The following is a 14,055-nucleotide window of genomic DNA, read 5'->3' as shown; positions in this document are numbered from 1 at the left end:
CATTTATATCATTCGTGACAGAAGAGATAATGATAGGCAGACACTGTGCGATTTTTTCAATCGTTGTATCAGCTCCAGCTCAAACTCATGTTCTCACACCTCTTTTGTGTTGAACGATTCTGAGTAAATGGGCTAAAGGTTGACAAGTGGGTATTTTAGATTTCCTGTACACCTATCTTAAAATATAAGTGATACTGGAGCTTCTCAATGTTTTTTTTGGGCGAAAAAAAAATAATTTGAATTAGAAAACACATGATCATGTCGGTCAACACTAATCAACTAGTACAAATTGCTAATTTTTTGCAACATATCAAGCATGCATATTAAGCATGTCGGCAGTTAAATACAGTGGTATGAAAAAGTTTGGGCACCCTTGTAAATGTTCATGATTTTCCTTAATAAATAATTGGTTGTTTGGATAACAAATTCCAGTTAAATTTATCATATAGGAAACAAACACAGTGATATTTGAGAAGTGAAATAAAGTGTATATGATTTACAGAAAGTGTGCTAGAATTATTTAAACAAAATTAGGTATGTGCATAAATGTAGGCACCCTTGCATCTTATTGATTTTAATACTCTTAGCACTAATTATTGGAACTCAAAATTGTTTTGGTAACCTCAGTGATCCTTGATCTCCATACACAGGTGAATCCAATCATGAGTCAGGGTATTTAAGTAGGAAAATTCTAGGTGTTTCCTCTTTGCATCTTCTCTGATTAGTGGCAACATGGGAGCCTCAAAACACCTCTCAAATGACCTGAAAACAAAGATTATTCAACATCATGGTTTAGGGGAGGGATACAAAAAGCTATCCCAGCGATTTAAGCTTTCAGTTTCAACTGTGAGGAACATTGTGAGGAATTGGAAGACCACAGGCACAGTTCTAGTTAAGGCCCGAAGTGGAAGACCAAGAAAGATCTCCGAAAGGCAGTGGCGCAGGATGGTGAGAACAGTCACAGTCAACCCGCAGACCAGCTCCAAAGACCTACAACATCAGCTTGCTGCAGATGGTGTCACTGTGCATCGTTCCACTATTCAGCGCACTTTACACAAGGAGATGCTGTATGGAAGAGTAATGCGGAAAAAGCCTTTTCTCTGCACACGCCACAAACGGGGTCGCTTGAGGTATGCTAAAGCACATTTGGACAAGCCAGCTTCATTTTGGAACAAGGTGCTGTGGACTGATGAAACTAAAATAGAGTTATTTGGGCATAACCAGGGGCGTTATGCATGGCGGAAAAAGAACACAGCATTCCAAGAAAAGCACTTGCTACCTACAGTAAAGTTTGGTGGTGGTTCCATCATGCTGTGGGGCTGTGTGTCCAGTGCAGGCACTGGGAATCTTGTTAAAGTTGAGGGGCGCATGGATTCCTCTCAATATCAGCAGATTCTGGAGAACAATGTCCAGGAATCAGTGACAAAGTTGAAGTTGCGCCGGGGCTGGATCTTTCAACAAGACAATGATCCTAAACACTGCTCAAAATCTACTAAGGCATTCATGCAGAGGAACAAGTACAACATCCTGGAATGGCCGTCTCAGTCCCCAGACCTGAATATTATTGAAAATGTATGGTGTGCTTTAAAACGGGCGGTCCATGCTCGGAAACCATCAAACCTGACTGAACTAGAGATGATCTGCAGAGAAGAATGGTCCAAAATACCTCCCACCAGAATCCAGACCCTAATTGGAAGCTATAGGAAGCGTTTGGAGGCTGTTATTTCAGAAAAAGGAGGATCTACAAAATATTAAGTATTTTTTTTCTTTTGTGGTGCCTAAACTTATGCACATGCCTAATTCTGTTTAAATAATTCTAGCACACTTTCTGTAAATCGAATAAACTTTATTTCACTTCTCAAATATCACTGTGTTTGTCTCCTATATGATAAATTTAACTGGAATTTGTTATCCAAACAACCAATGATTTATAAAGGAAAATCATGAACATTTACAAGGGTGCCCAAACTTTTTCATACCACTGTAAATCTTTCCCAACACAAATAAAATCTATTTTCTTCCGGAATAGTATTTTTGTTTGTTTTGTTATCTTTCCAGAGTTATAAAACTTAAGGTTAGCCACAGGTGTAAGGAAAGTTAATGGTCTGACTCTGTAGAGAGGTTGCAGGAGGTGAAGTGGCAAGAAGGTTATTTTTAGGTTAACAAATTGTTTTATCATGATTTTATTTTGAAGTTAATGTCAGTAATAATCAATATCCTCTTTTAAAAATAACATTTCATTTTTTTGTTATTTAAAAAGCTATTGGGAGCCATACAAAAAGAGTCAAAGAGCCTTATGAGGCTCCAGGGCTGCAGGTTGCAGAACCCTGCTCTAGCACAAAATATAGGACTGCTGAATGTAGGCTTATGAGTATTAAATGATTAAAGATTGAATGTATTGAAGTGATTGTCCAAATATTAAGGTAAAACGTTACATTTCTAAGAATTGTAGCTTAATTATGCATGTGCACACGCTCACCCCTTTAGTTTGCTCCATCTTATTTTAATATCAGGCTAACCCATGGCTGTGACAATATCTTTGCAGACATATCTTACCCAAACTAATAATCTCAACACATGTGAAAAATAAAAAAAAGCATAGCTGTAAAACCTCTTAACGCAATGTGTTTTTTGAGATTAGACGCTGAAGTCTTATAAGCTGATATCACCGTAGGAGTCAAACAAAGTTCACACTGCTTCTGGACGCTGTCTCCTTTTTTCCTTCTGTACATGAAACATTCCTCCAGGTATGGCCCCGGGCACTCGCACTCCTCCGTCTGTTCTTCCTCCTTTTCAGTGTTGAAAGTGTTGTCTTCTGTCTCCATTTTGGCTTTGTTGTCTCCAAATCTTCCGTCCTTCTTCGCTGTGTAGATATGCTACCTCCAAAAACCTGTACCTGCTGCTGCAGTGAAGTTGTCTTTTTGTTATGTGATAGATTCAATGGCGTGGTTGCGATCCGACGGCCTGTATGGTGTTAAGTGTACATTTCAGAAAATATTTGAATATTAATTCAAAATGTGGGCGTACTTAGAAACGACTTTTGATTTTAAAAGTAGCAAAGTAGATTACATGGTGTAAATTGTACTCAAGTATGAGTAAAATTACACACTTGAAAAAAATACTCATAAAAGTACAAGTACCCCAAAAATCTACTTAATTACAGTAACGTGAGTATTTGTGATTCGTTTCTTCCGCCCCTGGTAATTACTGGTCTCTCTCCTGGTTAGTTCTAGTCAGACAGCACACTGATAGCACACACTACTAGGGACTCTCCCATGCTTTGACTACTACTATCAGCATCATACATAATGTAGCAGCACTAGGGTGTCTGCAGACAAAATACCCTCTGATTGGTCTCCTTGTTGGGTGGGCAGTATAAAACGGGAACGCTGGGTGTCATTTCCTCATTGCTCATTGTCAGCTTGAGGATCCGCCCACTTCCTGGTTTCCCGTCGTGAATCGCTAAACCCTAAAGCTTGACTCTGTATAATTCATCCAATCCATCATAACATGCTGAACAAAAAAATATTTTGTTTGAAAAAACTGTACCCATCAGACCATATTTTCTTTGCAATTTGCAAATAATATGAAACCAATGGAACAATAGGGAAAGACACTGGAACAGAAATCAGCATACAAATGCAAACAAATTTCAAAGAAAGCGTTTCATCTGCCATGCAAACTACTGAATTAAATGGACTTTCGTCTCTTGAAAATGTAAAATAAATATGATCCTACTGAAATGTAAATGATATGTTTATTATGGATTTTGTTTGAAATGCAAAGATAGATTTGTTTAGAGAATATAACTGCAGAACAGCAGCGTGTTTTGCTTCAGTTACTGATCTGACTGCCGGTTGGTCTTTGAAGGTAGGATGCTTGTTGTCTTATAAAAGTTTTGACTGGGTTAAAGAGAAAAAAACAAGATGCGTTCTTGTGTTTCTTACCTATTATAAAAGATACAAAAAAGAAAAGAAAAGAAAGTACTTTCTGCCAATGTTATTAATCAAATTTAACAGCAGTTTTTATCTGTTTAAATTAATGTTATTAACTATTAATGTTAAGTTAGTTAAATGCAATCCGTATATACGTTTTGGTAATGTAATTGTATCTGAATTTGGGACTTCAAGTTTCCTCAGGAAAGAAACATGTTATCATTCTGTGCCATAAATACATACAGTATATGAATATATACAGGGTCGGACTGGGACTCATTTTCAGCCCTGGCCCACTTTAGATCAAAACATATTATTACAAAAATCATGTTCTAACCTTACATGTTATTTCAAGTTGAGCGCACATCTCTAACATTAGTCTTTACAACACGTCCTTTTCAAAAATAGCAGATTTTACACTTATCAATTGAAGGCAGTGGTTACAAACCATTTCTGCTGTACCCCCCTTAGAAAAATGAAAACCTCTCAGAGCCCCCCCATCGTGACAAAATGCTAAAAAAAAAGTGTAACCTTTTTTGAAAACAAACAAACAAAAATTTGGACTATTTTTTAAATCTCATAGAAAATAATGTACAATTTGCAATCACATATTTTAGAACAGTAATACAGCTTTATATCAATACATTGCAAAGAAAAAACATTTTCATTAAATATATTCTATATCAGCATCACTTATAAGAGAACTAGAATGGATGAAGATGAGATCTTTAGGACATGACCACTACACTAACTTCAGCTATAATTAATCACCTGCTTCATTTATTATAAACAAGATGGCAAATCATATCAAATGCATAGATTCCTTTTTTTTTGGAAGCATAATTAAGTAGGGATTCAAGGCTGATGGGCTGTGGGGTACAAATGGGAGGGGGTGTGGCCGCACCTCATGCACTATGCCAGGGGTGTCTAAATGTGGTCCACCAGGATGTCAATGTGTCCCTGCTCCAACACTTCTGATATCCTGAAACAGCTTTTCTAACGAGTTTCCCAGCTGTGCAGCCCTCCAGGACCGCGTTTGGACACCCCTGAAACTGACAGAGTGCACGGATGGAATGAGTCAGCAGTATTATGATTGAGGATCGCGTGTGAACACCAGTGTCACGGACTGAGTTTTCCTGGTACTGAGATAGATTATGAGTATATATGTGCATGCGCACTACCAGAGAAATATTTTTTGCCAACAAAAATTATAATTCAGTTTTGTTTATTTTTGTTTTCAAAGTGAACGGACACGTGTTTTATTAGTTTATTGGATTAGGTTAGGGTTAGAGTTACGGTTGCATGCACATATATGCTCATAATCGATCTCAATACCAAGTAAACTAAGTCCGTGACACCGGTCCTCGCAGTCAAATCATCAGACAGGCCCACCGGGTATTGTCCCGGTCCTCCCGATTAGCCACTCCGGGCCTGAATATATAGATTTTGCCATTTATCTGTCACAGAGGAAAGGTGGACTGCCCCAGTGCACTGCAATGGAAGCATTTTTAGCATTAATAGCTTTGCTCTAGAACGCCACATTGGTAGTAATCTGGGCGTGGGAGAGTGTTGGCCTAGCCTGCAATCCTCCAGTCACATGCCTGCTTCTCTCTGTTACGTCATCACTATAGTGGAGTACTCTGGATATCGACTATTATATATTTGCTCCCTGAGACAGAAGTGCTAATCTCTACAACCTGCTGCTCTGTATGAATACAGTTTTGTGATTTTAATCGACTATTCTTTCTCAGTGTTGTAACAGTCATCCCGAACATGGAAGGAAAAGTACAACTCATTGTTATTTTAATAGGTGAGTATGCATTCAGAAACTCTGTATCATTTACTACAGCTTTGTTTGTGTAGTTTAATCTGCCTCAAGACCATGGACATCATCAGAAAGATTTTCTGAGGGGGGGTGCATACTTATCAATGATTAGTCCAATTGGCATTGTAAAACATGTTATTTTTAATAATCTTTTCTTTTTTTTTAACGGTCATTTTCATATATGACAAGTACGATTAAATGTTTGATGTTTGTAGTGATGGTGGAAAATGTAAATAAACCTAACAATTTTCAAATGCATGTGCTGCTGTCAGCCTGTGACCCCAGTGTTAGTTGTTTTCCCTTCTGCAATTCCCCACCACCCTGGTGAATGAGAAGTCAGTGGTTGTTTCTTGCACCATCGCCTGTTTCTTGCATGTCATTACTTCACAAACACTATTACAAAATAGAGAAGTTGTCAACTGTGTAACAAGTTTCTTGGCAATAATCAGAAAGATTGGAGCAGAAATTCCGAAAACTGACATGGCCATGCCTGCTATAAGCGGATAAGGTCTGGTCCTGCTGAATCAGAAAATGAGCAAAATAGTTTTCTGTTCATTTTTATCATTATTTTTTTTTACATACAGCGAGCAAGTCTTTTTTTTTAGTGTAGTTCTTCTCTTTAGGTTTGGCAGGCTTGGTGCATCAATGCTGTTCTTACTATATCTGCTGTTCAATACTCGGCATAGGTGTTGTATTATTAAACTACTTCAAAACCTAAAAATACTCATCTGCACCAAATTTACCTTTCCTAAACCCGGACCCCTCTAACACACCTTTGATGATTTAACCATCACTCACTCCCCCAGCCACATAACCCTGGTAGCATCCTGGACACCACCTTCAGTTTTGATCCTCATGTCAACTCAGTCATCAAAACCTCCAACTTTCAACTCTGCGATATCGCTAAAAAACAACCACTGACTTCTCATTCGCTCATTGTTTTGATCATTAATGTAAATGTACCTCCTGTTGTGAGGCAGAAGCACTAACCACTAGTGTTGAAATACTCGAGACCAGCCTTAGTCTCAAGACCACATTTGAAGGTCTTGGTTTTGTCTTAGACTGACTAGACTCTGGATTTCCTGTCAAGACCAGCACTGGATTCTGATGATTTTCAACTTCATTAATGTAATGATGAGGAAAATAACTTGGTGAAAAGATAAATATCTTCAATTTAATGTGTTAATCTGTCCTGTGATACTGCAACCTTCCAAATGTTGGGACTGAGTGACACACACGTGGTGTCCAAAGGTGGTGAGCTTGGATTTTTAGTGTTTTTGTGTTTTGTTTCTGAAGTTGTTAAGGCTGGGCATTTCATGTTATTTACAGTTAAAATGTTTCTGATTCATTAATGTTGAAATTTAAATCAAGAAATTCCCTGTGCGTTCACTGATTGTTTTTCCTCCTTGAAAATATTTTTGGTTGCCATATATGTCAGACACATGCAAAAACTGGGAGCATCCATCTCTTTTCTAGTCAGAAATATCTCTAAACACTTACTGTATATTCACCTGACGAATAGAAATCTTGTTTTTTTTCAGATATTTGAAGTAATTGTTGACTCATCAGTGGCTTTTTAATACATTGAAGATTTTCTTTTACCCCCAAGAATTTAGTGAAACCAACTTGTTAACAATTGAGATTTTAAATGTTTTGCTTTGATAGAGTTGCAGACACCTTTTTTGGTCTGTCAAATGTATTTAAAAGAAACTGAAACTAAAGAGAGAATGTTCTTTGTTTTACGTGTAAAATATGTGCCTAATGTCTTCCCATCATTTCAGAACTTTGCTTTCTGCCTGCCTGTGATCCACGTGAATACAACCTTGTTAAACTAGCATTCACCTGGACTGAAGCTCAAAACTACTGCAGGTCTAAATACACTGACCTGGTCACCATTGAAAACTCAGAGGAGAATGATAAGGCTATCGACGTTTCTCGTGAATTTTACACTGGTCATGTCTGGATTGGACTGCGTTTCTATCCTTGGAAGTGGGAGTGGTCAATGAAAAAGAAATCTAAATATGCAATAGATTTCAGCAATTGGGCCAACAATGAACCCAATAAACCCACAGACGGGAGGGAGAACTGTGTGGTAACAAGGAATGGTTTATGGTTTGATACCTCCTGTGATGGCACATGGGGTTTTTTCTGCTTCACAGGTAGGAAAAAATTCAAAGAGTCAAAAATCGTTGATTTGTAACAGTTGTCACGGCAAATTTACGGTTATTTAAACTCAGTTGTAAATGTTCTGTGTTGAAAAATGAGATCCAGACAAGGACGTGATGCCACCGATATCTGTCTTTGATAGTGTGTGTGCGTCAGTTGGGGTGCGTGTGTGTGTATATATGTGTGTGTGTGTGTGTGTGTGTGTGTATATGTGAGTGTGTGTGTGCGTGTGAGCATGTGCATGTGTGAGTTTACCTCTGGCCTTGGAGAGGCAGCTGGTGTCTTATCTTGTGTGTGGATGATGATGAAGTCATGTGACTGCCATCTAACGCTCTCCAAAGAAAGAAAGGAAAAACATTTCTGTAGAAGAATCACATCTTATTATAAGTAGGCACACATATTATGAATAAGATACATAAATTAATATGATATATTAAATTTGCTATATCACAGTCCAGAGTGAATTGTTGTATTTACCTTCAACATGAAAAATAGTGACATAGTGACTTTAGATAGAAACTCATGAGTTATGGGGACCACCTGAAATTGAAGCAACAACAAAATTAGATAAATCATTTTGAATGTGACACTGATGACATTGTCATACAGATTTTCTAATGAAAAAAAAACTAATTCTCTTTTAAGGATCTTCAGTGTCTCCCAATTTTAAGTTCATCAGCACTCCCATGAACTGGATCACAGCAGTGGAATACTGCAGAAGGCATCATGTTGACCTCGCTGTTGTCAGGAACCTAACCGAGAACAATCAGTTGAAGGAAATGGTTAAGGATGAATTTACCTGGATTGGTCTCTACAGAGATCCATGGAAGTGGTCGGATGGGAAACCTATTTCATACACAAAGTGGAACATTGGAGAACCAAACCAGGGTGTAAATGGTCCCTGTGTTCTTTTACATAACGGCCACTGGGAAGATCATACGTGCGAGCGTACCCTTTTCTTTGTCTGCAGCAAATGTAAGATTTTAACAACAATTAAAAGTAATGATGATGAATGAATGTCTGATATAATCCTGTCCTAATAGATCCAGTTTGGAAGAAAATAGTGAGAGTGAAAGTCACTCCAACGTCAATCACTGAGAATCTGCATGAGTCAGCAGAAGACATCGTACTGCAGGTAATGACCATGAGCTTATCGTGTAGTTTGAACAAACAGCTCATTATTTATAGTAAATAGAAGGTGTTCAACATAAACAAAGAAGATAAGAGACTTATATTTTCGTGTTTACAACATTAATCACTCATTTTCTTATTTTTTAAAACCTGGTGGTGTAGTGATTCATGCTTCTGCCTCACTCCAAGTAGTTCTAAATTTGTTGCCCGGGTGATTCTGGTGGTTCCCTGCAGAGCCGGCCCTACCACTAAGCAGATTAGGAGGCTGTTTAGGGCTCTGTGGTCACCAGAGGGGTATTCCATAAAGCGGGTTATGTTCAAACTCTGAGTATGTTCAGGCTCAAATGAGGGAAACTCTGAGTATCTCATTCCTAAACGCGAGGTATGTTCTTCTCTGAGTATGTTACCATGACAACATTGTCCATGAACTAAACCTGGTCGCTGGCAGGTTTTATCAAAGAAACCCTGGGTTTCTACCTGGCTCCGCCCACCTGAACACCTTTTCTGAACACTTTAATGAACCTTAATACTCTTCTCTGAAACACATTAATAACATCACACACCACAGACGTGTTCACATCATTAATGTTGTGATGCTTTACGTTTTTTTTGTTTGTTTGTTTGTTTTCTTTATAACATTGTGGATGTAGATCATTAAGTGAAACACACTGAGGTTGATCTGCATTAAAACATCAACTAACGTCTGTAGTAAAGTTCTCTGAATACAAACCTGTGGATAATAAAGGAGGAGATGATAATTTAAATTAATACATTTTTAAGGCTTGATTGTTTTTTTTATATTGTTATACAGTTAAATCTGTAACTCACATCTCTTTGAAGGTATGATGGTGCAGTGAATTGTGATGCTGCTCTTGAAAGTGACGGGTTGCGGGTTCGCGTCCCGCATCAGTGTTCTTTTATGACATTTTTTAGGACGTTGACATGACTCTGGCGACAATATTACAATAAATATCAATATAAATGATGAAATATCAAGCAGCATTTCACCCATTACGGTGAATAAATCACTATTTTCCGGGTGGTTGTCATGGCAGCTGAAGTCATCTTCGATCCATTGATGATGGCTTTTTTATCGCGCGCGTGCACGTAAGTAACAGAAGGTTTACATACTCAGGGTTGATTAACCCACTTCATACCAGCTGTAATGGAATCCGATACCCAGAGTTTCCCATCGCGGGGTATGTTGACCCAGAGTTTATGGATAGACTCAGAGTTTGTTAAACCTCCTTTATGGAATACCCCTCAGGGGCCCCCACACAATGGCTGTCTGTCACACTTCTTTAACCTGTTATTTACAGCGAACTGCAACCTACTTGTTCATGTTTATGCTTATGTTTATGTTTATTAAGAACCCCATTAGCGTCAGCGGCTTACCCCTTCGGCTACTCTCCTGGGGTCTTTTTTTTTTTACAACAAACACATTTTTTTTAAATGCAATAAGTGTAAGCAATCATTTTGATATGCAAAAAACACAATCAAGCTTTTTGTTTAGTTAAAACAGTAATTCAAAGAATTTTTTTTAGAATTCTTCTAAATGCCCATGAGCCACTATCATATTATAATTTGAGTTGCTTCTTAAAGCTATAATTCATTGTTGTTTGTTCTTTAATATAGTGTGGTAAGTGATTTCATTCCTGCATGGCTCGAAACATAACTGTACATTGGCTTAGACTAGACTTGCATATTGGCAGAGTGATACACTGCCTTTCTAATAATAATAATAATATAATAATATATAATAATAATAACAACAACAACAACAACAACAATAATAATAATAATACAAGACTTCTGAGTGTTTTGTTAAGTAACGATGTGTATTTCTACTAAAAGGCAACTTTTGGTAAACCATAAAATGTACTTGTGTAGCAATAATATTTCTTAGAAAGTTACTTATTGTACACAACCATCTCTCTTTCACCCAAAAACAGGCAAGATGTACATGCATTTTTTTTTTTTACACTCGTTCCAAAATCACATTTTGTAATTATTAGCAAGAAGAAATAAAATTAAAAAAAGTGGTTGACGATATTAACGTTTAATGGTTTTCTTGAGAGAGCCGGAGATTGGCACCGGCAGACCCCCGCGACCCTGTTAAACGGGAATAAGCGGGTATGAAGATGGATGGATGGATGGTTTTCTTTTAAATTCTAAACAATATTTTAATTTATTTGGATGTTTAGATTTCTTTTGAGGCTCCTTTTTTATATAAACAATTACATTTACCACTTTATGAATATTATTCACATTTATTTTGTTGTAATGACTGATTTTTTTTTTTAATATTTATATATAATCGTATTATTTTATCATATTGTTTCACTTGTTTTTTTGTTTTAAAGAAAAATGTGTTTTTGAAGTGTTTACCTTGTTCATTGTGTTTCTGCTAAGTAGAATAGCTCAGTATGAAGTATGTATGCATATTTGAAGGAATCTCTGATGCAAATACTTTCTTATTGGCTTATTGAAAATAGTCATTTATGAATACATTTAAAATCCGGCTTTAACATTCACTTCTATTTATTTATTTTTCATTATAGCGGCTTTGCATACATTTTATTTTACCCTCAAGGTTAAAGTGGTTCCTCATCATTGTTATTGAAAATGTTTGACACTCAGGAACATTCAGACAGTAGAGGATCAGTTAGTAAACTATAGACATCATGTTCATAGAGGGAACACTGTAATTCATTTAGTTTATAATAGTATATCGGCAGTGTGGGGGCCCAAAAAGGTATCCCGCTTTGGGCCCCAACATGTCTAGGGGCAGCCCTGGTTCCCTGTGTAGAGTTTGCATATTTTTCATGAGCTTAAATGTGTTTTTTCAATCTAAAAACATGTACATGAAGCTGATTTGAGTCTGACATTTGCTGTTAAAAGTTTTTTTTTTTTTTTTTTAATTAGAAATGATGAATGGATGTTTGCTAGGTATTAACATTAGACATTGTTGACTAAAGGCCAGTTAAAACAGCTCTTGTATTGGTATATCTCTTCATGTGTGTTTCTTCTTTTTAGTGGAATCAGAGAGTGAGGGCGCTTTACCCAGGACATGACATCAGGTTCAGTTGGAGGAAGCAGCCTGATGGAAAGATCTTTCACTCAGAGAAAAAGGAAAAAGAGGAAATCTCAAACATGTGTAGTTAATACTTACCAACCGATGCAGTTTACCCATGTTTATTACAGATGTTTTGCCTTTCCAATAATAATGCGTGTAGGAAATTACATTTTCTACTGTTCACTTTTGTTGCTACTCAAGTGCTTCCAATTCAAAATGTTCTGGTCCTCAGAATGCTAAGGCAGAAATAGGATTCTGTCATTCTATGAGTGATTTATTAATTGTCTTTAGTGAGAGTAGTAGTAAAACTAACTTTTTTCCTAATGTGCATATTATACATATAATTGAATATATCTGTCAAATATTTAGAAAAAAGATCAAACGTCTTCATAAAGTCAGCTTTTTAGTGACATTTTATTTTTTAAGATAATTAGGAATAAGCCACACATAAGGATGTTTTTGTTGTTTCTTTTTTTGGTGACGTGACCACTGTCTGCAGTTCTCAATGATGATACATTAGGGTAAATATAGCACCAAGTCCAGGAACCATGAAACACAAACTATGTCTGCATGACAGTAACTTCATTTCATGTGTAGTTATCAGAAAACTCTTATGTACATACACACAATATAAAATTCAAATAGTTTTTTATGGAGTCAAATGTCTTTTACTGATCTGTGGTTAACCAGCCACAGGTGAGAAGGTTTCCCAACCAAACCACAATGTTTTAGCATGCATCATGGCTGGAAATTCAAAAAGGGTCTTGCTAATGGTCTTGGCTCCTGGAGCAGTGAAGTCAATGTTTGCTAGTTTAGCCATTAGCAAAAACTTTTTTTATATTACGACAGTTGGTCGTTAGATCAGAATGTGGTTTGGTATGAATACTCTATGAATGAATAGGATGAGACACTCAGAGCCCTTTTTTGAAAAATTTCCAGTAATTTCCAAATTTATGGGAACATAATCGTGTGATACATTGTTTCTTTTTAGGCAATTTCCATTAAAGTTGTTTTTTTATTTATTTGTGAGGCAAATATTGCAACAGTTGGTGGTACCGAATCATTAACACATAATATATGAATGGAGCCCATTACTCCATATGTGCCATTTTTCAAATAACTACTCTGTTAATGTTCGTTGAATCGGGCTGTAATTTGACATGGATATTCTATGAGCGGATGTCAAGAGCCTCTCTGAGACCTTTTTGAAAGGGGTGGGTGGGGGCAAACCCCTTTTCCAGTAATTTCTAAATTTATCATAACATAGTCGTGTGATATATTGTTTCAACGTAGATTACAATTTTACGTCGCACAGATTCATTTGTTTTACTCAGTGGAACCGAGTCATTTCACTGAATTCTCTGGAACGTTGTATGTGCTATTTGGCACAGAGACGTTCTGCGGGCCTGGCCGTTGTTCTTCAGAACTTGAATGTCACCGACTACTGCCAAACTTAGGACTGAAGGCATTGTCATGGACCAAATGCATCAGTCCCAGAACATAAGGTGAAGATTTACACAAATAGATGGAATTTATCCATAAATTATTTCAAATTAACAAAAAAGTGCAACTGCAAACAAAACTGATAATCTGATAACCTACGCATCCTAACGAGCCTAACATAACCAAACATTCAGACATGAGTGAACTAAAGCTACTGATCTATTATCAAATTTATCTTGGGTGAAATCACTACATTTAAAATCTGGGGAGACCTGCACGCAAAACTAACACATAATGAGTTTTCAACTTAAAAAAAGAAATGTTACAGAAAAACTGGTAATTGAAATGTGTGCACTCAAAGTAACTAACAGCTGTAAATAAATGTGTTTGAAATAATGAACTGTGTGTGTCATCTTTGGAGACAGAAAAAATATTTAACTTAAGTAGAGGCACATAGTGTGTCCACCACAGGCATGTTA

General features: G+C 36.9%; 1 protein-coding gene across 2 annotated transcripts; it reads left to right on the top strand.

Annotated features, from left to right (window-relative positions):
- The first annotated feature begins 3,846 nt into the window (after window positions 1–3,846).
- Window positions 3,847–13,837, top strand: LOC114478283 (C-type mannose receptor 2-like). Of its 2 annotated transcripts, XM_028471260.1 has the most exons (6): window positions 3,847–3,870; window positions 5,687–5,745; window positions 7,542–7,919; window positions 8,572–8,901; window positions 8,970–9,061; window positions 12,094–13,837. In XM_028471260.1, exons 2-6 carry the CDS (start codon window positions 5,709–5,711, stop codon window positions 12,220–12,222), a joined length of 966 nt encoding a protein of 321 aa, XP_028327061.1. In that variant the 5' UTR covers window positions 3,847–3,870; window positions 5,687–5,708; the 3' UTR covers window positions 12,223–13,837. The 2 variants fall into 2 exon arrangements, with proteins under 2 accessions (XP_028327061.1, XP_028327062.1); XM_028471261.1 differs by lacking the exon at window positions 3,847–3,870 and having other exon boundaries at window positions 5,617–5,745.
- The last annotated feature ends 218 nt before the right edge of the window (window positions 13,838–14,055 follow it).

Source organism: Gouania willdenowi, chromosome 16 (genome assembly GCF_900634775.1).
Source record: "Gouania willdenowi chromosome 16, fGouWil2.1, whole genome shotgun sequence".
NCBI lineage: Eukaryota > Metazoa > Chordata > Actinopteri > Blenniiformes > Gobiesocidae > Gouania > Gouania willdenowi.
The sequence above is the reverse complement of the archived record's forward strand: the minus strand, read 5'-3'. Positions and strand labels throughout refer to the sequence as shown.

Excerpts from the sequence above, each read along its gene's own strand:
- LOC114478283 (XM_028471260.1), top strand. The coding sequence starts at position 5,709 with ATGGAAGGAAAAGTACAACTCATTGTTATTTTAATAG. Across the intron at positions 5,746-7,541 it reads ACTCATTGTTATTTTAATAG|AACTTTGCTTTCTGCCTGCC; the intron begins GTGAGTATGCAT and ends CCATCATTTCAG. Across the intron at positions 8,902-8,969 it reads TTTCTTTGTCTGCAGCAAAT|ATCCAGTTTGGAAGAAAATA; the intron begins GTAAGATTTTAA and ends CTGTCCTAATAG.